We start from the raw sequence: 26,891 nt of genomic DNA on the forward strand, positions 1-26,891 counted from the left end.
CGTCATCCCCACACGTGCAGCGTATGCTTACGTGGAGAGAAAAAGCAAAAGCAACAAGAGTAAAAAATAGAGAAAGTGCAGAGACAGCCGCCCAAGGACCGCAAATAATTTTGCACGTTCTCTGTAAAGGTATAGCCGTCGTTTACTCAAGCACCACTCTCCACTGTGGCTGCTGTTGTTGATTTTCCATTCCCGTCCTAGTAAAAAGATAAGAAAGTACCTCCCACAATCGCGGTCAACATCGCTCCTGTGCCTGTGCTAGTCCCAAAGTTGTGATATCTACAATGTCTGCGTTCAGTGTGTTGTGGGTCTAAAAAAAAAAAAAAAAAAAAAAACACCACTCGAGTAGGTATATATGTATCGTTGGAGAAACAAACAAGCAGGATGAATCCGTCCAGGGAAAACAATTCAAGCAACGAAGGTAGGATCATACCAGAGGCTCCGAGGCTGCCAATACGCAATCCGTTGCTCACGCTCGCCGATTCGCAATTCAGTATCGAGGATATCGCTACTGTCCGGCTGGTACCCGTGACCCCGGCTACTCCAGCTGTGCTCCGGGATGGTAAGCACGAATGTATTTTTCATCCACAAACCACAGATGTTGTACTTTGTGGTCCTATGTGTTATGTGTGTGTCGATGCATAACCTATTGTACTTGCGGTGGCAATACTTTTTTTTAAATCTTTACTTTATGCTTTTGAATCTCTTTTTGTGAGAACGTTTTTTAAGAGTAGGTTGAGATTTGTACCATATGTCGCGAGAGGGGCACTTCGTTTCGTATATTAGCACATGTTGACATGTATAAAATGTTTTGGAGTGTGTGTATATACCTATAGGTATTGTGATTTCGGAACACCAGCTGACGACGACTATGTACCTTTAAAAACGGAGCAAATCTGTAGGCGAAAATAAATAAAGAGCATTTGAAAAATACAGTCCAAAACATGTCAATCGAATGTGTTATACATATAAGTACAGATATGTATTTCTTATCGTATCAAAAATGCGTATCAGTAGCGAACTGAATAAGTTGGAGATTCAGATCGAGCCTAATATACTTCAAAGCGCCCAAACAGGTTTAAATGAATCGTGTCTATGATATATGTAGTTTTTTTTCATCTATTTTTGTCGCTTATCTCTCTGTATTGCATAAAATAGATAGAAAACGTTGTAAAATCTTTGTTAGCTTAACAGTCACGCAGATGTGTCCATTAATACTTCAATGAAGTTAAACAAAGAATGAGTTGATGCCGTATCATTTTTTAAGCTTATTTAAATGTATCTGTGAGAATCTAGTTATACTAAAATTGCCAATGTTTACACATTGAAAAATGAAACATTTTTTTTTTTAATATTTATTCTCGTGACATTTCATTACACATTGTACCTGTAAAATGTCAAAAGACATTTTTTTGTTGGCTTATAAAAATTCAACTTAATTACCAAAGTGAAAAACAACTTACCAGTTGAAAAATTACACGATAAAGTTAATCTGTTGCTTTGCCTGTACGTTATCCATGATAGGTAGGTATAATAGTTTTTGTAAAAAATATGTCATGAATTTTTTTTTAAACATAAAAGTGATCAAACATTGCCAAGAGTAAAAAACATTTAAACATAATCATCAGAAATTAACAATTTAATACATTAACAACAACTCACTCCTCTACTAAAATAAATAAAAACGATAAAAACGATAATTAAAATTTTTAATTCATATGTTAACGTTAATAAAAAATAAAAAAAACAATAAAAAAAATCAGAATTTAAAGTAGACAACTATTTGCATTTATTTTTATTAGAAATTCAAGTATTGTCAAAAGCAGACACTTTTGAATAGGTGTTTTTGTTACTAATGTATTATGGATTAGACTGAAAATTTGATTCTGAAAGTTTTAGAAAAAATAATCTACCTCATTACTATATTTTTTATAAGATTTACGATTAAAAAAGCTTTGAACAGGTCAAACAAGAATTTTTTTTAACATTTAAACGATTAAATTTATCTAGTCTTGAAACTTGGTCCTTTATTGCAGTTAGATAACTGCGTAGACTGGTACAACCCTATGAATTGTATATGTTACAGGTTAATTGATACAAAATATTTACGATTACTTGTTGACATGTTTAACTCAAGAGATACCTTAATTACCGTTTATATGTCAATGAAACTTTTCGAACATAATTAATTTTATGGAGTTTGGGTATCTGAGGAAAAATAATAAACAATTTTTTTTTAAAGTCTTTACTACAAATCGCAAGTAATTGAATATAACAAGTGTAAGCTGTTATATTCAATATATTTAATTTTTTTTCATAACTATTCAGCGACGACTGTTCAAGTAGTATTATAGCTTAATTAGTTAACAGGATTGTGCCTTATATGTACCCAATTATCAAATTCAACAATCTTGATCCAATTAAAAAATACAAATGTATAAATTTATTAAATAATTCACCTATAAATACTAACGTTATGATTATGATTTAAGATGACAATGAATATCGAAAGTGTTAACGATAATGTCGAGCATTGTATAAAAGTGTAATAATATATTAAACATATGAAAGCTCCTTACGCAATACTTAATAAAATACTGTAAATGCAAAAAAAGTGGGTTAAAAAAAAAAAAAAAAAAAAAAAATTAGAACGCTGTTTAAAATTATATCTTCCTTCACTGTGGTGACGATCTCGATCCATATCGCTGGGAGTATGGCAGTTCGTGACTTTGTCTTCTCTTGATGCAGTAAACGATCGATATGGCGATCAATATTATCAGCAAAATGATAAAAAGCGTTATGAAGATTACTGCCAAAATCTCGCCTGTCGTCAGGTTGGTCCATTCTGTAGATTACAATGATATATAATTACTGGGAATCGATCAAACGAAATTCATACTCGTACATTGAAAAAAAAACTTTTCCAAGTCCAAGAAGATTTTTTCCAGAATAGTTTAAAAAATTTCAACTTTAACAATTTTTTAAACTGAAACTGTTCCAGAAAAAATTTTGTTTAATTCTTGTATATTTTTTTTCAATATGCAGTAGATTTTTTGTTTAATAATCAAAATAATTTCGATTATATTTACCATCTACGTCGATTCTTCTCGAATACACGTTCCCCGACGAATCGGTAGCTGTCACTTCTATCACGCGGTTACAACAATTGTGGGCGTAGAAAAATTTCACGGGACTGGAAGTCCCGCTGACGTACGGGGTACGCGCGTAGATGCCTTTGGGAACGGAAGTGACGCTTTTCAATCCTAAATTTTTTCACAAAGAAAAATTCCTCATTATGATGATGATGAGCATGATGATTGGGAAAAAAATGTCTGTACAACCTGAATCAACATCTTGAACCACGATGTCGACGCTCCAGAAGCTTTTCAGGCATTTCTCCCCGCTGGTTCTCCCGTTACAGTTGTTGTTGAAGTAGTAGTGGATTTCTGGCCTTTTATCGTCGTATACCTGAACGGTACAACAATACGAGTGGTTTGAATAATAAAAAAAAAAAAAAACCCGTATGTGGTACCCTTACAGAGTTTACAAAAAAGTGTTTATGGAAGTAAAAACTTTTCCGGATAGGAATTCAAATATTATCTACCAACCCTCCCGTTGGTCGACGATCGAACGTAAAAGTTGGCCGATTTCTCGACGATTTCGATGCCCTCGACTCGCAGAGTGACTTTATTGACTGTATCGGCGACGTTGGATGGCACTATGACGTCAATAGGCACATTGGCGGTCTGCCCAGGTGCAATGTCCACGCTAAACAGCAAATTTGTAAATTACCGGTAAAAATGACGGAATATTACAGCGTGTCAGAGGAGATTCGGGTAAAATGGTTTACTATCGAGGAAGACCATAGATCTGAAACGGACTGCTCGAAGGGAAGAGATAGTGCCTGATCCTTAAAACGTGGTTGTTTGTGATTTCGAAGGTCAGCCGATGGTAGGATCCCGGATTGGCGATGAGCTCCGATCTCGGGCTAAGCTCCACGGTGAGGTACTTCCTGAGTGGCAGTTCTTCGTTCAGTGGGTTGCTCGAGTCGGCGAGATCCAGGAATTCTCGATCTATCACCCTGCTTTCGATCCCGAGGTCAACCACGTCCATTCTGCTGGTGGTTATGTTGTCCCCAGGATTGAAAGAGACGGTGTCCTTACTCTCATCGATTGGGAACCCAAATGGTCTTTGTCGTTCCTAGGGACATACAATTTTTTTACAAATCTCGTGATATTGGTATAAAATAAAAGAGTTTGTTATTAGGATATGCTGATGTAATGATAAAAAAAAAAATCAATTATTTAAATAGCTTCCAAGATTTTAAATCAAATCTAAAAATAAAATTTTTCAGCATGCATGATTATTTACTAAAAAGTAGACAAATACATTGTAATAAAAGTGATATTTTTAAATGAAATTTTATTTATTGGACTCAAAAGTAGTCAGTAACTTATTTCTTCGAGACAACTATAAGTAACTATAATAAACATTTTTTGGGGAGTTTGTATTAAAAAAAATACACACACACACATATATATATATATATATATATATATATATATAAATATATAAATATATAAATTAAGTTAGAAGATAAATTTTTTGAAAAATCTTTAAAAATTATGCGTCCCATTTTTTAGTCATAATTACATATTGGTTATTCAGAACAACGAAATGAATAAATCATTATTTTTGAACATTATTTCCAATTTCACTATAAATTATTAGTTACACTGTAAGTATGGAAAAGTTATTTTCATCTCAAGCGGAGAAATTGTAAAGTCATGGAATTATTTATCGTTCGATCTGGTTGAAAACATCTTCGCTGCGAAGAAAGAGACACTGCATAAGAATTACGCTTTCGACGGATGTTGTGCATATTCGATAATGTGTTTACTTGATAAGTGTAGTCTCACATGCGTACACCCGTTTCATAGAAATCGCAACAAACAGTTAAATAACAAGTGTACAGAAATTCACTTGAAATTCACAGTAGTTACGTAAATGAAATCTTTTTTTTTTTTTAAGTAAAAATTACCTGTTGATTAAAAAAATCAGGTTTGGACAAGATCCTTGGCATGAGCGCATCTTCACTTTCGGGATGATTGGACATTCTGACTTCGTCCTCATCTTCGAAGTCGTCCAAAAATTTAACTTGACGCGAAGATATACCCTATGTTGGACATAATTGGTCACTTCTACAGTTGAAAATTTACATTTTGAGATAAAAAGTTTTGTTTTACCTGAGCGTTAACGTTTTCTAAGGAAAATGCTCGGCCACCTGTTTGGAAACATTTTGATTTTCTTTCACATAAAACTTTACAAGTCATATATACAATTAAGGCATTTTATGCTAGTAATATAATGAGTAGTCAATAAAAATTATCGTGACTTATAATACTCTACAAATGGTAAGGAAAAAAATGCTGGTTATTTGATTGTTTTTGATCAATTGAAAAAAAAAAGTATAGAAACTGTAAGCTATACTTAGTTATGTGAAATTTGGCAGTTTTATGAGTCATGGTTCTTGTAATACTGGTTTTTCATAGGTATTATAAAAAAATTGACAGTAAAATTGTTTTCACTGCTTTTGGAGTACACAACAACCACAAATTCCCAACTTAGGCTGATGTAGATCTAATGTTTTGCAATTATTTATTATTTTTGTATTCTTAGGCGCACCTCTAGCTCTCATAAAGATAGTTACACATATTGTCAGTTTTGAAAAATTATCGACTATACAATTAACTTTTAAGCTGTTTCAAAAAAGTGTAAACAAACTGCGAAATGAAAAAAAAAATTGTTTTATTTTTTTAACCAACTGCCTACTGAAAAATGAATAAAAAAACTGCTGCTAGTGGATTGGAACAAAGCCTTTTTACGATGTATTTTTTTGTTTTTTGTTGTAAAAAATATTTAATATATCATTAACAGTTGTCCAATCAATTCAACATACAACTTGAAATTTTTATTCTAAAATAACTTGTGAGTTAGTAGAAAACACATGTCAAGATAAAGTATTTTTGAAAATTTTAGAATAAAAAAACTGAGACTTCACCTATGAAAAGAAGCAAAACTACAAATTTCTGTGCGAAATGCACTAATTAGTAGCAAGGCAATTTTATATAAATAATTGTTTTCGTGTATTTATAAGTATAACTACTAGACGTAGCATACTTTATAATATGTAGATTTTATTTTTGTATAAATTCCATGATATAAGGTATAATTTTTGAGCTTATTTTTTTATTGGTTAATAAAATTACGAGGTTCAAAATAATGAAGCGCCTTTGTAAATTAAATCCTTCAAATAATTAATTTGATGTAAATTTTTTTTTTTTTTTTTTAATTACCCTTTTCCCATACAATATCAGTATAATAAGGTTTGATCGAGACTCAATAACAGTATTTGAACTCAATGAAACATGTGTTTATAAAACAAAATCACTGATAAGAAAAATTTATTTTCGTACATTGATATACCAAAAGTGCATGTCTCGTTTAATTTTTCGTAACTTTTGTTAAGTAAGTATCCCAAGCTGAATCACTTTAAGCGCGATTGGTTGCCTCTTTTTTTTTTTAATTGTTCCACAAAACAAACACACGTGCCATCACGTTAACATCCACATGAAAACACGCGTGGTCCGGGCAAAGATCATCAGCATATAATATGTAGCTGTTATCGTACGTGTATACGTACAATGTTATGAACCGATACGTAAGATAGAGCGAGAGGATGGAAATTGCACAACACGAAATCTCGCGCTCTTTGTTGCAAAACAACTAGTCTCTGGCCAAGAGCCAGCTTTACGTCAGTCGCTGCTCGCACTTTCTGCGACGCGGAAGCTTTTGGCTTTTGTCTTTCGTTTGTTGGTGTTATTTCCATGATTTTTTTTTGGTTAAAAGAAAGTATTTACTCAAAGTATTCATGGTCGGGATTTTTCATGATCTTATGGCTTATCACAGTGGAAGTTTCTTCCGCTGTAACTATTTTAATGAGTAACAGAAGTGCGTGAGTTTCATGTGCGTAAAGCTAACGAGTTTTGGTTCGCCGAATATTTAATTAAATACTAATAGTTGGTTAGTGCAAAGTCTTATTATTTTTTTTTGATAAAAATTGTTTTCTGTTTGGTTTTATTTTTAGATTTTCTTAATAGAAGCCCAGTGAATTAAGATTGCATAAGGGGAATTCATTATTTTCCATTTTTATTCAAAGGATTTTCTGAGAAAATAAAAGTATACGTAGTACGTTCAAAAAAATTCAATACGCTTTATTAATATTACCCTCATTATTTTAGTACACTTGAAATGATTTTTTGTATTAAAAGTGTTAAGATTAAAATAATGAGAAAAGTCTACGATACTAAAAAAAATGTTTACTATCTGCGATTTTCGTTTATTGTTTAATGTAAAATGTTAGCTGCAGTGATAGTTTTTTATATTTTAAAAATCACGTCTAATACAAAGAATGTATTCTCCTGCGTTTTTTTACTGGTTTTCATCAATTTTTAAAATTATTTTCAAATTAGTTTTTCAAGTTGAAATTTTAGAGTGTTTTTTTTTCACTTTCAGTAGAATAACCAAAAACTATTTTTTATTATAACTTTTTTCCGAAACAATACTTTTAATAACATCAGTAGATAAATACCCAAAAATTGTTGCAAGAAGTTGAACAAAAAATCGGATGGAAATCACTTAAATTAATCCAAGAATTAGATTATTTACGTACTAAGTTGACTACACGCAAAATGGCATATGCTTGGACCACGTTGATTTTTCATTTAAAATTTTGTTTAACACCCTGGACAGTACTTAGTCTATGGTTGCAATATTTTTTACTTTGGTAAAAATTAATGTGCTCTTGTGAAGCAATCCTGCTTAAAACTCAAAAGAACTTTAAAGCTTTACGCGCATCTTAATGTAAACAGAAGCTTCATAAACAGACTTATCAACATTTTAAGTATGACGCATCATAATTCTAAAAAATTCAGATTATCTCTTTATTTTTTCAAGAGAGATGAGCTGATTCTAAGTATAACGTTATTAGAATTGTACATAATGACGTTTGAATTATGTAATTTGTAGCTGCTTACTTTGTCCCTATTGGCGAGCACTTCAATGTAAGTGAACAACAACTAAACAACTAAACGAAAAATAAAATAATTTGGGATGCCCCTTGAAGTACCATTTAATATACGTTTGGTTATAATTTTTACCAACAATAAGCGAATAAGCTTAATCCGTAGTAATATATTTAGAAATTTTATTAAAAATAACGTTTAAGGTAGAAAGTAAGGTATGTTGAAATACTAAGTTTGTCGAAAAAATCCTACTTTTTAGATGCCACTTCATACTGTAATTATATTATGATAAATAATATACGTGCTGGTATGTTTTTTCTTTTTTTTTTTTTTCAGCACCTACCCTTGAATAGCAAATGTACTACTTAAAACTAACATTTTAAACTCATGTATTGAATGATTAAAAAACTAACCTGTGCTAATAACACAAATTAAATGACTTTTAGTTTGATATTAGGATTCATTTTGAGGATTAAAAAATGTAAAAAAAAAAAATTATTTTTTGTAAACATTAACTTTTTATATTTTTTTTCGGGCATCAATTCATAACAAAAAAAATAGGAAAGAATTAGTTTGTGTAAAAATTTTAGTATTATCATGTGAAAATGTCACTAAGGGATTTAGATAAATTTGTTTCTTTTACGAGAACATTTAATTGAAACATCATCCGATGTTTAAGATTTCAATTTCGAAAAAAATGGTTTTAGTATCATGTAATTAATTATATACGTATTCTTCACCCCAAAGCTTCCAAAAATAAAAAAAAAAATAAAAAAAAACTCACCCATATCTAGAATGGTCATCGTATTTGAAATATCAGGCACAGCCGCCTGAGCAGCAACAACCAGTCGATAACTCTGATTGTCCATTCCATTCGTTTGCAATCTCCAGCCACCTGGCGGGGGGTTGATGACGTTCAGTCTCACCCCCAAGGAGACTCCGTCGGGCATGCGCGTCGTCGCGAGTATCAATTGCGGAGCTGCTACCTTCTCCTTCGTCGTGGTTGCGCTGTTGTCCTCGAGCGACGCTAGTCCTTGATTTTATTCGAAATAAACAATCGTTGCGGACGCATCTTTTAGATATTTAGTGTTCTTGTTATGGTGTTAAATGTACAGGGATTAGCTTTATTTGAGAAAAAAAATTAGATTGCTTGATTGTAAAGTTACTTTTAGAAATGCCATAGAAGACTAATCATTATTTGAGGTTGTTTGAGATCTAATGTGTAATATACTTTGAGTTTGGTTGAACGAAGCGTATTGTTTATGTAGTAGAGGCTATTTTTGGGGTTGTTTTTGTGGAGCTTGCAAAGCTCTTGTGTAGTATACTTTTGGAGGGAAACGTCGTGCAGGGTGCAGAAGAGGATCGATATTAGTTCGCCGAGTAATAGGTACGTCGTTGAGTTTTACTGTTTCCAAGAGGAAGCGATCAAAGAAAAATTCACTTTTGATTTCAGACCGATTGTTTCTTACTATTTTATGGCAGCAATAAATTTTAAATTACAATCTCAATGTTTCATTATTTCTAATAAAATTTTTTTGCATAAACATTCAACACAAAACATTCAGCTGCTAAAAAATATGAAAAAAAAATAGATGACGTTCAAGGTAACGTCATTGCTGAAATGGTACACTTGGGAACACGTGGTGTTTGATCTATAGTTACTTCGCTGATCATGCATGTCAAAGTTATATGGGCAATGTTTTTGATTAAAAATGAATTTATTATCTTTATTATGTCTATAAAGAGAACGGTAATACGTGCATTTCATAAAAAAACTATTACAGACATTAAATCATAATGACAGCGATTCTTTCTGTGAACAACGTACATTCAATGTGCGTGATAATGAAAAAAAAACTTTTTAAACAATTTTTGTCGTATTATTTTTTAAATATAAAATAATTTTTTTAAATAATTTTAAAATAAATTATTTGATGACTTAAAATAATTTTCTTGAAAATTTCACTCATTTATTTATTTTTTAGAAGACATGTTTTATTAATCGTTTTTTGGATGTATAAATCAAGTTTGTATAATTTTTCCAACTCACCGATGGGCATTTTTAATTCAATCCTCGAAACATTCCCAATAATAATGACACTCATTTCCACCTGATTTGGCTTTACTAGAAAGCTAACTTCTTTTTCGTTTATCATTGCAACATTGTCCACGATTCTTTCCTGCAATGATGATAACTCATTAAAAGTAAAAGATACCTTTACCTTCGGAATATCTCAAACAAAAAATTTTTGTAATAGACTCACGCTCAAAAAATTAATCACCAACGGGTCTTTATCTCTAAAATCTTCATCAGTTTGTAAATTGGACTGTAAACTCTTCAAAAATTTTAGTTCTATCTCACCAAGACTGTTCCCACCACTATTTGAAAATCCGCATTCCATCACAATCGAAAACTAAAAGTATAAAATTATTAAAAATGACCTAAATGCCATTTCTGAAATCTTATAACTGGTTATTTGTATTTTCAATCACTGTACAATCGACTCCAACAAAAACCCAATGTTTTATACATAAATAAAAAAAGGTTGAATGATTTTTGCGGTTCAATCTTTGTTTTGAGTAGAAAATGTTTTGCTCCATATTTTTAACTGCTTTGTTAGGTCCAAAAATCTTTAATTTTTAGTACGTTAGCAAAGAATTTGTCAAAAATATCTGAATTATTTTTATGAAGATCTGATAAGGTTTTCAAAAAAGAAGAGCGAAACGCTGCCTGCTCTAAATAATGATGGAACGGTGAGCACCATAAATCTCTTAATTTTATTTAAATTTTCTAAAAACAAGCAGAAGTAAAATAGATAAAAAAATTTTTAAAACCATTTTGGTGCAATATAAATAAATAAATAAATAAACAAATAAATATAAAATCATTTTTGATAGCGATAATTCGACTCTGTACTTTAGTAGATATAATGTTATTGAGATGATGAAACAATCACGGTTATAGTATCGCAAGTTTTTTTCATCGATTATCCAATTTCAAGCAGTTTCAAGAAGATATGCCAAATTGTTATTTATGAGTATAGTTAACGGGTTAATCCAACGTCATAAAAAGGTATCATACTCACCGCGCATCTACTCTGCGTGTTATCTGAATCCTTATATCGTTTCGATTGTTTCCTGAATATTTCAGACTTATGATCTTCGTCAAAAGTGGAAGGCAATACCATTTCTGCAACGAAATCATTTCAAGCATCTTAATGCTGTGATGTATATTCAATTTTTTTTGTTGCACTAGCGTAATGTCATTTGTTTCTATACACATTTCAGAGAAATTGACTGGACTGAAGTTTTTGGAGACTTTTTTTTTATTATTGACTTCATTCAGCGTGAATTTTTCGGTCAACAAACGTGAATGACTAAAAATCATAGTCTGTTTTGTGAACAACATTTTTCTGCTGGGTGGAAATTTCAATTTAAATAACAAAGTTTGTTATTGTTGGGCTCTTTACTTTACCGTAAAGTACGTTAAATTTTTTGATCGCTAACGTTTTATACCAGAAAAGTTAAGAGATGTGTATAAACATCCTTGTTAGGTGTCCTATAAATTAAAAAATTTGTAGAGGCACACCTTCAGATAAAAGACTTTTATCTTTTATGTGCCTTCAGGAGTAAGAAAAAATTCTTAAACATAAAACAAACAAGGTGTGACATACTTTTTAAAATATTTTCAAGTTGTATAATCTATTATGTATGACACATAAAAAGGCCCATGGATTCTTTGTCTTATTCTGAGAAAAAATAATTTAAGATTTTTCCCTAATACAGCTCATGAAGTTCTTAATGAAATTTTTTTTTTTGAAATTTTGAAGCACGCCATTTTTTAATACTTTGAAAGTTTTCAGCTCATCGAAGGTGATACACCTTCTGGGCGCGCTACGCATCTATCCTCATAATTTTTTTTTTTTTTTTTTTTTTTTTTTTTTTTTTAATTTATGATTGTTAATGTTTTGAGGGTAAAAAAGTAATTGGCTTTTAAAGAACAATTGGCACCTATTAATTTTCATTGAATTTTAAATTTAAGTTTATTGTATGCTAAATATATATTGAAAAACTCAAAAAGGCCAAATAAGTAAGTGTTTCATGCCCCATTAATTTTATTATTTTTTCTGCATTTCCAGATAAATGTAGAAAATAGAAGTCTTTACCAGAAAGTCGTGTATTTGTTTTCCCTAATCAAACAATTTTATAAAATTATACTTTACCCAAGTTTTTGTTCAAAACTTTAAACGATTCGCATGATTGCTTAAAGCTGATGTGTATCCATTTATAACAAATTATAATTAAAAGAGTACGCACAAAGAGTCAGAATAATGGAAAAAATTTTACGGATTAGTGTTGAATAAAAAAACTTTTTTACATGCCATTATTCCTCATCATTTTCAGTAGTCATCTCTAAAGTTTTAGTCATTTGTATTTTGTTAGATTGCTCAAAGGTAAATTTATAAATATATTTAAAAGTAAAGTATAATTACCACTTTTTCCCTCGAAATTCCAAACCATATCGAGAACACTCGGCATTTTTTCCATCAACTCTTTCATCTCGATGCAATATCTGTAATCTCATGAAAACAGATTTTTACCATTTTAATTCGGATTGAATAAAAACATCACCATTCCGATCACGAAGTCAATACCAAACCCACCTCGAACAACGAATGCTCCCAACATTGTACTCTTCGATGTGCCCTTCGAATCTTTGCAACATCATCTCGTCGTTATCATCCAAAAAACTCCACAGCTTCGTCGGTCTGATTTCGGATCCACCGATTGCATGGTCATCACCACTCGCACAGTTCATCATTTCACAACTAAAAACCAACATCCCAACTGCCACCCCCAACATGGCGTAACCAACACTTGACATAATTATAAAAAATAAAAAAAAAATAAAAAATAGACAACTACAATAAACGTCCTCGTTCTCGACACGGACGATCTTGAACTGCAGGTTATCGTCGGCTAAGCCTGTTACTTATAAGCTCGCTGTACCTCAAAACTTGTACCACACGTATGTGTTTTTTGTGTGTTACAACGTTGACAGAAGAGAATATGACGGATGCTATGGATTTACGACAGTTGATGTCGCGTTTGTGCCGCGTAAGAGCAAACTTGGGTGGCGCTACAGATGAGACACCCATAGTCGTACGTGCCGATACCGCGTCTTCCCATTGTTGCACAACTATTATCTGTACGATTTCATTATTTTTTTTTTCTTTCCTTTTTTCCCTTCCTTTTTTCTTATTTGACTCAATGGCACGTACTTCGCGTCCTGTTTTGATTTTGTGAGTTTTTTACCCGCTCATTGGTGTGTGTGTGTGTGTGTTATTGTGTTAATATGGAGCTTTTTTCTATTGTTGCGGGATGTCAAGGCTTGTCCGATGAGTCTCCATGCTTGTTTGAAATTGAATGTTGGGTAATTTTTTGTTAGCCGTACATGGATTATTTATCACTATACGGTTTCTTACCGATCCCCTTACAATGATTCACATTTGATTTCTGAAAAGGCGTGGATGTTGAAAGGATTTTTTTTATTCTTAAAATTGAAACAATTATCGATAAATACTTTGAAAGTACACAAAAACACTTTCATAATTATTTTGGATTCAAATTTGGATCATAACAATAAATAAAAAAAGTGTTTAACAAAGGGTTTGCAAATTAAATTAGACGTCAAAATATCTGCAAATTGCTTAATGTTGTATGAGCTTCTTAGTGTTAGTTTTTTAGATACATCTGACGTATAAAATTTTCTTTTTTTTCTATAAAAAACTTTAAACAAATTTTCTCTTCTTTTTTAACGATTTTGACAAATGACCTGATCTGAAATTTGGAAAAACTTTCTCGACCGTTTAATTTGATTTTTACTGCAGCTGTTTTTCGCGTGTTTAGTTATGTTTAATTGCTTTATGTACGTAGAAACTAAAAAATTTGTTGAAAATGAAGCTTTTCACGTGGTCTTCATCAAAAAGAGTGTATACTATACTGTCAGAAGATGGTCCAAAGGTATATTTTTACATCATGGTTTCCTAACATCATTTTGCATTGCCCTTTTTGGAGCTTCAACACCTTTAAATATAATATTTAAATAATTCATATCGTAACAATTAAGAATCAAGGATATTTAAAACAAACCAAAGGGAACTATTTTTTTATATACATAAATTACTTGTAGGAGCCCTATATTATATACGTCATACAATCAACCTCGCAGCACCAATATAATTCCTACGAAGCGCGCATATCCTGTTAAATATTTATTCAGCGCGCAAATTATCAGGGACACCTTGCAGGCTGCGCTCATGTTTGAACTCAAGTAATTCTACGGAAAAATCGTCACCTTCCTCCGGATAGCTTGGAAATACCACGTATCTTAGATAAAGCGCGCCTAGTATATGTATGTATACATCCCTCACCGTCCCACAGTTGACAATATAGTACAAAGAAAGTGGAACGTGATCTTACGGCTTACGTAAATGCCGTAAAACGCGTCGTATTTTTTTTGACTCGATATGTGGATGCAAAAGTGAATGGCTTTTTTTTTGCACTGCTTTTCGTACAGTCATCGGATTTCCGATATTAGGTAATAATATTACGTCGAAGCTCTATACAAACTGCACTGTCGTCATGACATTCAACGTTCAGTCTGATTTTTTCCAGCTTTTTTCTGTACTGTACGGCTTCACAACATTTGGAACCCACTTAACACTTTAAAACAAAATTATGTTGTACACGCACCATCAAAATTTTGACCAAAAATAACAATATAATAAATAAAATCAAATACCGAACTTGAAATTCATACGTAGGAAACAAATAAATTAGTTTTCACACGTGTTGTTGTACGGAAGGAATACGAATTTTAAAATAATTCTCTATACATTTGGTACATCTATGCGATAGTATATAGTTATTATAGTTATTCTTAACTTTTTACACTTTTTTTTTAACATTGCTGATCAATCATAAAATGTTAAAGTTTTATAGGATTTTCAAATATTAAACAACGCAATGGTTATTGGAGAAATTAATTATTAATTTTAAAATAGAACAGGTTGTAAGACACTGGGAGGCACCAATTACCTTTATATTGATCAAGATTTTAATAATCGAACTTCACACATAAAGTTTATAATTGTAGTCATGACTCGAAAACAAGCGTCGAGGCTTAATATACATTTAGAATCACGGTCGGCTAAAATTAAACAACGCAGACGGACAATCTCACGCCAGACTATTGTGTCGTGACAAACGATTTTCAATTATGCATATATACATTTATTGAGCAAAGGTTTGACTCAAAACATTTATACCCGTTGATAATTAAGCTTGACTTCATGAATCGTATTGCTATCTAATATTCCAATAATATTAGCTTCTAAAATAAATTTAACCTTTTCTTAATTTAGACGATTGAAAATTTTATCAAAATCTCACGTAGTTAATCAAGGCCAACCTTCTGCAAAGTTGAAAAAAAATTCTCGTAATATTTCTAGAGCCTGAGCCAACTGTCAAGCCCAACAACTCCCTAAGCCAACAGCAGCCGAAGCCGCAAACAAGCGCATCCTCGCCAAGCCACAGTTTCCAAGTAGCCACTCCTCAAGCTCAGTCTCCACAACAGGCTCAGCCGGCACCACCGGCACCGCTGAAGCAGAGCTACTTCACATCGATTCTTTCCTCGCTACCGAGTCTCTCGTTAATTACGGGTCAGGAGGATTCTAGACCCAAACAAAGTCCCGTCCCATCCAACCCTAGTCCATCTTACGGTTCTTACGGAACCCAACAGCCCGTACAGATTGGAGGTTATGGACACCAGGAGGTAGACAGTGATTTTAAGACTACAGTTGGCTTTGTTGACGTTGGACAGGGAGTCTCAGGCTCATCGTTTCAGGCTCCCAAGTTGACACCTACTCAACAGCCGCCGACTCAGCTGCCACCTACTCAGTTGCCACCCACTCAACTACCTCCTGTCTTTCCACCTAGTGGAGGTAAATAAAGGGAAAATCAAATAATCACCAATTGAACTATTAGCAATTCTTGATTTTCAACAAAAAAAAAAAAAAAAAAAAAATTGTTCAACAGGAGCTGCATCCTACCGGCTGGGTAATCAGCGCCGCCTAAAGTATGCGCCACCTCCAGATCTAACGTCAACGGTCCAGCAGCACTACCAGCCACCCCCTGCTCTATTATCTCAACCCAATCCATCCACTGTTCCACCAACATTCTTTAACCCCAACACTCAGTCAATCCAACCTAATCTTAACAGCCCGCTATCAAGCTCTATCCCGGCCCCCCTCAATCCTTACAGCCAATCGAACCCTTATTCTCAATCGAATCCCTATGTCCAACCAACTGGTCAGCCGTTTAGCACCCATAGCCCATCCCTGGTGCCTCCTCTGAGCGGGACACCCTCCAGCCAAGGAAGCTCACTGCACAACTCTTTCCGTAGCAGTCCCGTTAACACGTATAACACGCCTGCACCGCCGACAAGCAACTTTGCCGAAAGTGCACCGCAGTTGATACCTTCGAGACTGATCGAGCCCTCGACTCCGCAAAATACACCTGCTGATGCCTTTTCGGGATTCAGTAGTTTCCGCCAGCAGCAGCAAGAGTCAAACTTATTAGGATTCGGTGGTGTGAGCTTGGAAAGTTCGCGACCCCAGCTTGAGGCCATTCAGGAGTCCGCCGGTGTGCCAAGCTCTGATAGAACCTTTAGTCCGATCAACGCGGCTAAGGTGACTGAGAAGCTCGAGAATCTAATCGCCGCTGAGCAAAACGAAGACGCATTGTCCGTCAAGTCTGAGTTGTCCACCGAGGTCGCTAGAATCACTGCCGGCATACCACCTCCCGGCTCCCAGCAGATTATCGATTCTACCGTCACCGGTGAACTTACAGAGATCGATCTTAGTGCTGCTGTTGTCGAACCTTCAGACTTTTTAGTTCCAAGTAGTGATGACGTTAGCTGTCACTTCGACATATCCAAGGAAAATCCGTCTCAGTTGGAAGCTGAATTAGCTCTTCGAGAGGAATTGAGAAGCAACGACCAACAACGCCCGAGCTATTTCTTTGAATCACCAGAATTGGGATTACCAAGTGCACAAGAACCAAGCTTTTACAGCAACAATCCTTCTTTCCAGACTGGTCGACAGCCTTTCGCTGATCCGTTTTCAATTGTGCAGTCATCATCCCGTAGCCCACAGACCGACGTTCAACACAATTTGTCCGTGACTACAAGGTCGATTGCTGACGACAGTGGTGCTACGCATACTTCGAGAGCAGAACCAAACAAGTCACGCGAAGGTCCAAGTTTTTCTGACCAGTTATCGTTGGCACCGTCATCGATTTGGGATTCTGGAAATCAGAACCAACAGTTCAGTCACCCAGTCACCTACGGTGCACCGTACCAACAGCATCAACCGCAACAACAACAGCTTTCGGGACCACCAACGTTCTTTAATCCCACACAATTCGCAGCCCCATCATCAAATTTCCCAGTTCCAAATCCTTCGTCGGCCTCTAATGTCCCAGCGTTCCTTACTGGTGGATTCACTACCACTGACGGCAATATCCTATCGAGTAAAACTCAACCACTGCAATCATCAGCCAGTGCACCGTCATTGCAGGACTCGGTGTTTAATGCGGTGCCTGAGCCTACGGGATCCGCCACCCTTAGTCCAGTTCAGATTTCCGTTAATCCTTTGACTAATCGCACGTCGCAGGAGACTGTACCGCCTAGTTTGGAAAATTTAGTGAGTCACACAAGTGTGCACGTGCAAACAACTTTGAATGCATTAAATAACCAAGTATTATTTTGGGATATACAGGCAGCAGGTCTCCCAGAGAAGAAGATGCAATACCGACCAGTTTACCATCACTGGTTCTACCGTCGCGAGGTGGAGTCGAAAATACTGTGGGTTCCATTTTCCATGCACGACAGCTTGAATCTCGAAGAGGTGCACAACTCAAACGAGATAACCCCGGAGACTAAGGTCGCTACGGATGGTGGTCGCTACGACGTAGAAATTTTAAAGTACACAATTCAATAGCCTTTGTTATTTGTTGATTGCCCAAAGGGTTGCCGCAAGGCTTGATTTTTATGTTAATTCCTGCTCAGACGCTCTCGAGCTCCGGTCTACTGGACAGGTCCAACGATCGAGGTGCGCCGTTGCTCATGGTTCTACAAAGGCGCAGCGGAGTCGCGTTACACGCCTTACGAAGAAAGCATCGCCGCTAGGCTTGAGGAGGAGTTCAAGCAGGCTTGCTCGACCAATAACTGGAACAGGCGGATCGAGCTTAGTAACGGCGAGTACATCATTTTTCACGGACCGTCGGTCCAGGCCCACTATCTTCAAGCTACTACGCCCGATTTGGCCGCCTCGTGGGGAAATAATTCGGTATATTTATTTGTCAGCTCGATATTTTTTTTCTTTATTTTCTCAACTTAGCACATACACGCATGACAAAATGTTCTCGTGCGTTATATTAAAAATTATAATTTTTTCCATACTTTTTCTTAATTCTAAATTAATTGGTTTATCACGGCTTACTAGAAGCGTAGCTTAGGTTGGCAACTCTATAAAAGTAACCGAGCATGTTTTTACCGTACTTTTGTATCACAGCTGAATATTTTGTAGCAGCGTTTAGGAGTTTCAGAGATTGAAGCTGACTACCTAATGTTTATGTACTTTATACACACGTCAAGTTTGTTGAGTAAAATCAAGGTACAAGCTGAGTAAAATACAATTTCTGAGTAGGACCTAGACAAAGTTTTAGCCGCAGAATATTCACAGCAGCTTTGAATTAATGCTTAAAAACGCTTTTAGCGAATGAATAATTTTTATCCCTTTGTTTATATCAACTTTAGTGTTCTTTTTTGATTTTTTGACTCGTCATATCACTTTGCACCAATCATATAATAAACACGTGGTTCTTTTGAAATCCTGATCCATTGACAGGGTTCAGAGGACAATACATATTTGCAGGGTTCCACCAGCAGACCACGTATCGTCAAACGCGGTATGGACGAGTTTAACATTGAAGACGGGGAGCCCGAGGAAGTTGATCACATACTCTTCCTTGTCCATGGAATCGGCAGTGTCTGTGACCTTAAATTCCGCTCCGTCGAGGAAGTTGGTAGGCTTCACGTAGTTGTTATTTTATTTACTAAATATAACTAAAACTGTGGTATACAACAAGCTTTTTTATTAAATAATATTAGTGAAAACAATTTGTCACCCCAGCTTTTATAAAGTGTTTCTCCATAGGGGCCATGGTTAGGTTTTTATGGGGGGTTATAGTATTTCTGTATATTAATAAATTGGCCACTATAGACAAATAAATCTAAAGTCAATGCAGCAAAATTCCATTTCAAATACGATATTTTCTCCAGTTGACGAGTTCCGCAGCATAGCCCTGCAGCTAGTGGAGTCTCACTACCGCAGTTCTAGTGAACAGGGTATAGTCAACCGCGTTGAGGTGTTGCCGGTTTCTTGGCATGCAACACTTCATTCTGGTATCGACAAGAAACTTCAAGCCATCACACTCGAAAGCATACCCAAGTGGCGGCACTTCACCAACGACACCCTACTGGACATTCTGTTCTACACGAGTCCCGTCTATTGTGAAACTATAATGCAGACTGTGGGTGATGAGCTGAATCGGTTGTATGCACTGTTCAATCAACGTAATCCCAATTTTTGCGGTAACGTGTACCTGGGAGGACACTCACTCGGTAGTCTCATCGTTTTCGATCTTTTGTGCCATCAGAGGCCAACGGAAGAAGAGACGCTTGGAACTAATGGTTGTAGAGAAGATGGTGATGAGAACAGGGTAAGTCCTAAGATTTTTTCAAGGTCCTAAACAACGTTGATTAATCTTCATTGTTTTTTTTTTTTTTTTTTTTTACAGGAAGATAATCTGTCAGTTAAAACTATGCCAGCTCCAATACTTAAACGTAAGCTGAGCAAAAAAGTAAACTATGTGATGGGCGCGGCTGGTACCGGACAGCCCTTCATCAACTATCCGCAATTAGCATTTGCTCCACGTGCCTTTTTCGCCTTGGGCAGTCCGATCGGTATGTTTGTGACAGTGCGCGGTATTGACAACCTCGGCGATGACTTTGTTTTACCAACCTGTCCGGCTTTCTTCAACATCTTTCATCCGTTCGATCCTGTGGCTTATAGAGTTGAATCACTGATTAATCCTGAGGCTCACAAATACAGGCCTATGCTTATACCACATCACAAGGGTAGAAAACGCATGCATCTAGGTGACTATTGCTTAGTACATTAAGTTTACTCATATATGAGATCTGAAACGCGAGAGATACTACCGTCGTGTCCCATTTTTAATGAATTTATAAGGGTTCATGAGGCATCCACTTGCTTATGAAAATGGTTTTAATAAAATGGTTTACCCATATGATTATCAATAATATACATCAGTCATGTAACAAGTGTCAAAAAGATTTTAAATTGGAGCTTTATTTAACACCTGGTTAAAAAAAGGATTAATATGGTGATTAGGAATTAAAAAAAAATACTTTTTGGTTAATAGAAAAAAAATCATTACGAAAATAGTTTAGGGGGGGGGCTAAACAAAATTTTCTTTTATCATGTAGGGAGCTATGGGGGTATTTAGGAGTGGGGGTAGAAGGGGGACTGGAATGCCCCACCTCTATATATTCGCAACTACCATCCATAGCCCCATGGCCCCCACAAAATTATTATTTTTCATATATAGTTTCACAGATAATTTAATGCAAATGATTTGACTTTTTTTTGTGGTACCTTTTTCTACTTGCTATACCTAAATTCAAAATCGATTTTTGAATAACCTATTTAGAATTCATAATCTGTAGTTGATGACTAAAAAAATTCTCTGATTGAGAATTGTAAATTTTCATCCAAAACACTTTACCGAATAAGTTTTCTTTAGATGTGGTAAAGGGGTTGGTTTGTAGAGCACGCAGGGGGCAAAGCCCCATAAATCTATACATATATATATATAGGTGCTTTGAAAAATAAGTTAACAAAATGTGAATGATATGAAGTTAAAAAGTCGAAAAAAAAAAATTATAATCATACGATATATTTCCATGTTTCTTATGAATGTTATTAGAAAATAAATTATGGTGCATTTTCAGAATTAAAAGAGACTATGGCTCGAGTGGGTGCAGATTTGAAACAAAGGCTGTTGGAGTCGGTGCGCAATACATGGAACTCGGTCTACCAATTAGCAATGTTCCACAAGCAGGATAATCAAACGTTGGAGCAGGAAATTGAAAAAGTCGTTGAAGAGCAGATGAACAATCCCTGCACCAACGCAATACCATGTGTGAATCAGGACGATTCTGGTGCTGATTTGAAAATCGGTAAGCTCAACGGTGGTAGAAGAGTCGACTATGTTCTACAGGAGGCGCCATTTGAGTACATCAACGAGTATATTTTTGCCATGACCAGCCATGTGTGTTATTGGTTAGTAATATTGATCAATGAGACTTTGATTCTGTTAGCGTCGAACTGACTGTGGACTGAGGAAATCAATATTTTCTTTACAGGGAATCGGAAGATACGATGCTTTTAATTCTGAAAGAAATTTATGGTTCCATGGGAATCCAGACCGATGCCCAGCTGCCACAGCAGTCCTTATCGATCGAACGTGTCTCGACACCCACAATGTCGGCCGCTTCTAGCTACGTGAGCTCGCCTACCCAGTCCTACGGTATAGATCCAACGGCACCGGTCTCGGCAAAACTCGTTGGACCACCACCGACTACAGGATTCGTAAGGAAGTCTTGATCCAACTCCAAGTTGCACTATCAACCGCTTTCAGTGGACTGAACCCGAAACATCCAGTTACGAGATGTTTAAGAATTCCTAATGACATTTCTACAGATATAAAAAAAAAAAACAGAGACAACTCGGTCTCTTTATTTTTGTTAAAGATAATATTTTGACAGTGAAGATGTATGACTATTGTTACTGCGGTGCAAGTTGACGAAATTATATATACTGCGTTTATTGAGACATTAGATTTGTTTACTTATGTCGGTTTGAAGCTAATTGGAATTGTCGTGGGCACTTTTTGAAGCATTGGATTGAACATCTGAACATTTACAGTCACAAAGCGCCTCGAGCAGTTTTGGTCAGCTTATTTAACTGGCACGGACAAACTAACCTATAACCGTTGTTTAATAGACTATTTAAAACAAATACTGTCTTTGCAAAAATGTCAGACATGGGCATTCAAATGTTTGAAGATGTGTTGAAAATTTATTTCGAAAAATTGTATCATAGTAAACGTGTAATTTCAAATGCTTGACGTAATATTGCGTATTAATGTAATTTGTACTTTTTTTTGTACCTATTTCTGAATTTTTTGCATGGATGTATACATTTTTACATACATTTTTAATAATTTTTAGAAAAAACATTTACAAATATATTAAAAATTAGCGTCTTAAAAAATATTGTACTTTCGAACATAAAATGTACCTGCATGCTGATTTGATGGGTGCAGAACTTGTGATGACATCTTAAGTGCAAATTTTTCGGAATAAACGTGCTAAACTAATGATTTCGTAATTTCGTGCATAGCAATAAACTGAAGAGTATTCGAATCTTACATCAATGAATTAATATCGGAGATATAAAACGAACCCAATCTCTAGCTACGTCCAGAAAACGCTTGATAGCCCATCTCTGACGATAGAGATGCAATTCCTCTTTCATAAATTATAATTAAACAGGGGAATGAAACAAAAATTTTGTACATTTCACAAAAAATCATACTGTTACTTTAATGTTACATAAAAAATGATTCTATGTAAGAAAATTAAACTGTATATAGTTGTTTTTGCTAAAAAAGCACTTATGTGCAATATATAATAAAATAAATCAATAGAACTGACATTTATTAGTTTTTTTTTATTTTCTTTTTTTACTACAATTATTAACTTGACTCGAATGACAACCTTTTGGGACTTACAGTCGAATTATTTGACATTTTTGTTTCCCATACGAGCAATACAATGATTAGTATCTAATAAAAGTGCAAAAAACTTATAGTATATTACTTTAAAACACCTACAAGCACACTGGAAGTTGCATATCCTAAATTTCAATAACTTTAAAGTTTAGTTAACTACCACTATGTAAAGGGGTTATTAAGGGGTTTTAAAATTAAGGGTTATTAAAGGGGTTACTAAGGGGTTACAAGAATTCAGAATATGCTAATTATTAGGTTTAAAGGTACTGCAGTGTTGGTAACACTTTAATACTCAGAAAAGAGGTTGAAATTAAAGCTTGAAGTGTTAATTTTACTAGAGTTGTAGATTTCAACTCTTTTATAACCCCTTACTGGGTTTCAAAGTTATCAATGCTTGCAATGCAACTTCTACACAAAGATTCGGCACATTGAGCATGTACACCAAAGCTAAAAAGACATTAGTTACTGCGATTGCCAGAGGAAAGTGTCTTCGATTAGTATAGTTTAATTTCGAGTAGTAAGTTAATAGTATCTCGTACATCGTATCTCGCGTATCTGCCCTGTATTTTTTGCCGTGGGACACCCGGTATGGATTACGGACAGAAGATTTAGGTTACTTTTTACCGTAAAAGCAACGGTAAAGTTGGGACGCTATCATAGGTACCTTATTTTTTATACATGTGCCAAGTAAATCTTCCTAGCATTCATAGTAATTTTTTTAGTGTAGATAGAGTTTATAGGGATTCATTAATAAATTTTACTGTTGGTAATTTTTCCCTTCTGGAAACGGTGGCTGATGTCGGAGGTTGGTATAGTAGGGTTATTGTATTGTTTCCTCGCAAAAACTACTTGTTTCTTCTTCCATCAACAATATGCATTAATTTACATTAATTGACATTAATGTCATAAATATAATATTGTAATTTAGGAACAAAAATAATAAGTTGACTGAACTAAAGTAGTGTTTTTTTTTCTTTCATTTTATTTCAATCTGTACAAATAATAATATATCATTGTATGAAAATTTAGAAAATTTGTTGATTACGATTCTATGGGAAGGTTGTCGGGGCAAACGCAACTACCAGCCATGCAGGTGCATTTTCCACAATGGGAATTGCTAGTACACCCAGGATCTAAAAGATAAAGAAAAAAAAGTTGTTAAGATTTTAAGTTTATTGAGGGACGCAATAAAACATTTGTGATGTAAGATTTTTGTTAAACGAAGAATTTTTCCTATTCGTTAAATTAAAAAAATTTGTTGTAAAATATTAAAAGCATAATTTAATGTAAATGTTGTATTTTTTGTGACGTTAAAAAAAATAATTGTCAAAAGAGTTCATTACTTATAGTTCTAAACAGATAAGCAGTTAAGTAAATCTTTATATCTTTAAAAAAAAAAAAATTGCATATACTTACGAGCTGCGAAATTTCCGACTATGCAGACAATAAGAATCACCAGGAATAACAGATAGGCGAGAGTTCCGTTCATTTTGAAGCTTGAGTCTTGTGGATCACTTTGAGTTCAAGACAAAACTGTGCACCCTCGAGTTCTCTCACAATCCTATTTATACGTTATTTTCGGAATAATCAATAGCTCAACAGGAAAGTGTCGGTAAAAAAATTGCTCTTGACAACATGTGCGATAACAACATGAAGTAGCCATATCAGATATTACGTTGAGGGGGTGTGACAATCTGATGACGGGAAAGATCACGGCGAATATAAAGAATCGGGGGCTTTTTGAAGATAGTTCATCATGTTTGTGTTATCCATATAATCAGTAAAAAAAAAAGTTATGCCGGTTTAACATATATATATAATAAGTCGTTGTAAAAAAGATACGCTACAACCCTTTCTACCGCTACAAAACGGAACAACGCTACAAAATTTCAAACCGATATAGTACGCCTAGTTCAGCAAAATGGCTGTTAAAAATAAATCAGGGGCATGGAGACTAAAAGTTCGCATATCGGTTTAAGGTGTGAAAATGAAGATTGATGCAAAACATTTTTCAGTCACTTTTGACATAAAAAAGATAAAGATAAAAAAATAAAGACTCTCAAATGAGCACGTGTATGTACAGTTTGGAAGTATTATTATGAATAGATAACGGCTCGGAGAGCGATGAATAACCTCTTTGATTTCCAGAACAGTGCAACAGAGTATAGATCTGATAAATTAAACCATAGAAACAAAGATACCGATACTTATTACAATGCAGATGTTAGGACAGTCTTATAATTAGAGTACATCAACATCAACATCATAAGCAAATCAAATTAAAATATTTATGCATAGAATTTTTAAAATACAACATAAAATGCTACACAACTTGACTGAATAAATTTATTTGATGAAAATAAATACTTTGAACATAGTATATTTATTTTATACTTAATTTGTATATATATATACATATTTATTGATTTATTTATTTTTTTGGATCAACCTCAAAGAATCTAAAAATTAGATTATACAACAGGAACAGCAAAAGTAAAATAATAAAACGTCTTCTGCTATTCTGGTCAGAGTTTTAGGATTGTAAAGTATTATTTTTTTAGAGTTAATTATGAGGAACTACGTTACGTTATAAAGTAATACATTTTTTTTTTTTTTTTTTTTATAAAATTTTTGTTTTATTATCAAAACATTACGTAAATACTATCTTTAAAAAGCCCCCGATTCTCTATATTCGCCGTGATCTTTCCCGTCATCAGATTGTCACACCCCCTCAACGTAATATCTGATATGGCTACTTCATGTTGTTATCGCACATGTTGTCAAGAGCAGTTTTTTTACCGACACTTTCCTGTTGAGCTATTGATTATTCCGAAAATAACGTATAAATAGGATTGTGAGAGAACTCGAGGGTACACAGTTTTGTCTTGAACTCAAAGTGATCCACAAGACTCAAGCTTCAAAATGAACGGAACTCTCGCCTATCTGTTATTCCTGGTGATTCTTATTGTCTGCATAGTCGGAAATTTTGCAGCTCGTAAGTATATGCGATTTTTTTTTTTAAAGATACAAAGATTTACTTAACTGCTTATCTGTTTAGAACTATAAGTAATGAACTCTTTTGACAATTCTTTTTTTTAAACGTCACAAAAAATACAACATTCACATTAAATTATGCTTTTAATATTTTACAACAAATTTTTTTAATTTAACGAATAGGAAAAATTCTTCGTTTAACAAAAATCTTACATCACAAATGTTTTATTGCGTCCCTCAATAAACTTAAAATCTTAACAACTTTTTTTTCTTTATCTTTTAGATCCTGGGTGTACTAGCAATTCCCATTGTGGAAAATGCACCTGCATGGCTGGTAGTTGCGTTTGCCCCGACAACCTTCCCATAGAATCGTAATCAACAAATTTTCTAAATTTTCATACAATGATATATTATTATTTGTACAAATTGAAATAAAAAAAAAATCATTCTCAGTCAACTTATTATTTTTGCTCCTAAATTTTAGTATCATACTTATTACACTAATATCAGTAATTATGAATTGATGCATATTGTTGATAGAATAACGTACAAGTGGTTTTTGTAGCAAACACTGATCTTTTCAATATAAATATACAATTGATATGTTATGACCTGAGCAAAAAGAGTGTAAAACTCTCGCGTAAATAATACAACAGTTTTATTTTTATTTCCTAAAACTTATAGACATTTTGTTTTATGTATTTTTCTAGTCTACTTGCCCTTGGAATATCATTAATAGTAACAAAATACATCAACAAAGTTTATGCAATAAACGAATATAAAATTTGATTTGCTGAGGATCTTAAA

At 34.2% G+C, this 26,891-nt stretch overlaps 2 protein-coding genes across 3 annotated transcripts; one reads left to right on the top strand and one right to left on the bottom strand.

Moving 5' to 3' along the window:
• The first annotated feature begins 19 nt into the window (after positions 1-19).
• LOC106637910 (uncharacterized) lies at positions 20-23,014 on the top strand. 2 transcript variants are annotated; one of them, XM_014350887.2, is made up of 10 exons: positions 20-562; positions 15,599-16,090; positions 16,185-17,851; positions 17,927-18,132; positions 18,217-18,496; positions 19,058-19,235; positions 19,492-19,931; positions 20,010-20,370; positions 21,247-21,577; positions 21,661-23,014. In XM_014350887.2, the coding sequence occupies exons 1-10, from the start codon at positions 385-387 to the stop codon at positions 21,899-21,901; spliced, it is 4,374 nt and encodes a 1,457-aa protein (XP_014206373.2). In that variant the 5' UTR covers positions 20-384; the 3' UTR covers positions 21,902-23,014. The 2 variants fall into 2 exon arrangements, with proteins under 2 accessions (XP_014206373.2, XP_014206374.2); XM_014350888.2 differs by having other exon boundaries at positions 19,085-19,235.
• Positions 2,636-12,982, bottom strand: LOC106646372 (uncharacterized). Its single transcript, XM_089594354.1, has 13 exons — positions 12,749-12,982; positions 12,578-12,657; positions 11,171-11,274; positions 10,349-10,498; positions 10,135-10,264; positions 8,869-9,117; positions 5,247-5,284; positions 5,042-5,176; positions 3,851-4,200; positions 3,609-3,768; positions 3,342-3,468; positions 3,090-3,263; positions 2,636-2,845 (listed from the first exon to the last, which is right to left on the bottom strand). The coding sequence occupies exons 1-13, from the start codon at positions 12,967-12,969 to the stop codon at positions 2,676-2,678; spliced, it is 2,088 nt and encodes a 695-aa protein (XP_089450480.1). The 5' UTR covers positions 12,970-12,982; the 3' UTR covers positions 2,636-2,675.
• Positions 23,015-26,891: the final 3,877 nt, after the last annotated feature.

Source organism: Copidosoma floridanum, unplaced genomic scaffold (genome assembly GCF_036245765.1).
Source record: "Copidosoma floridanum isolate Cflo_tuat_1 unplaced genomic scaffold, Cflo_Japanese_pri ptg000021l, whole genome shotgun sequence".
Classification (NCBI taxonomy): Eukaryota; Metazoa; Arthropoda; class Insecta; order Hymenoptera; family Encyrtidae; genus Copidosoma; species Copidosoma floridanum.

Bases quoted from the DNA above. Each gene is read 5' to 3' on its own strand.
- LOC106637910 (XM_014350887.2), top strand. From the start codon at position 385: ATGAATCCGTCCAGGGAAAACAATTCAAGCAACGAAGGTAGGATCATA. The intron at 563-15,598 runs GTAAGCACGAAT...TAATATTTCTAG, and splicing joins TCCAGCTGTGCTCCGGGATG to AGCCTGAGCCAACTGTCAAG. The intron at 18,497-19,057 runs GTATATTTATTT...ATCCATTGACAG, and splicing joins CCTCGTGGGGAAATAATTCG to GGTTCAGAGGACAATACATA.
- LOC106646372 (XM_089594354.1), bottom strand. From the start codon at position 12,969: ATGTCAAGTGTTGGTTACGCCATGTTGGGGGTGGCAGTTGGGATGTTG. The intron at 11,275-12,577 runs GTAATTATACTT...ATTTCGTTGCAG, and splicing joins GAATTTCGAGGGAAAAAGTG to AAATGGTATTGCCTTCCACT. The intron at 3,264-3,341 runs GTTGTACAGACA...GAAAAAATTTAG, and splicing joins GGTTCAAGATGTTGATTCAG to GATTGAAAAGCGTCACTTCC.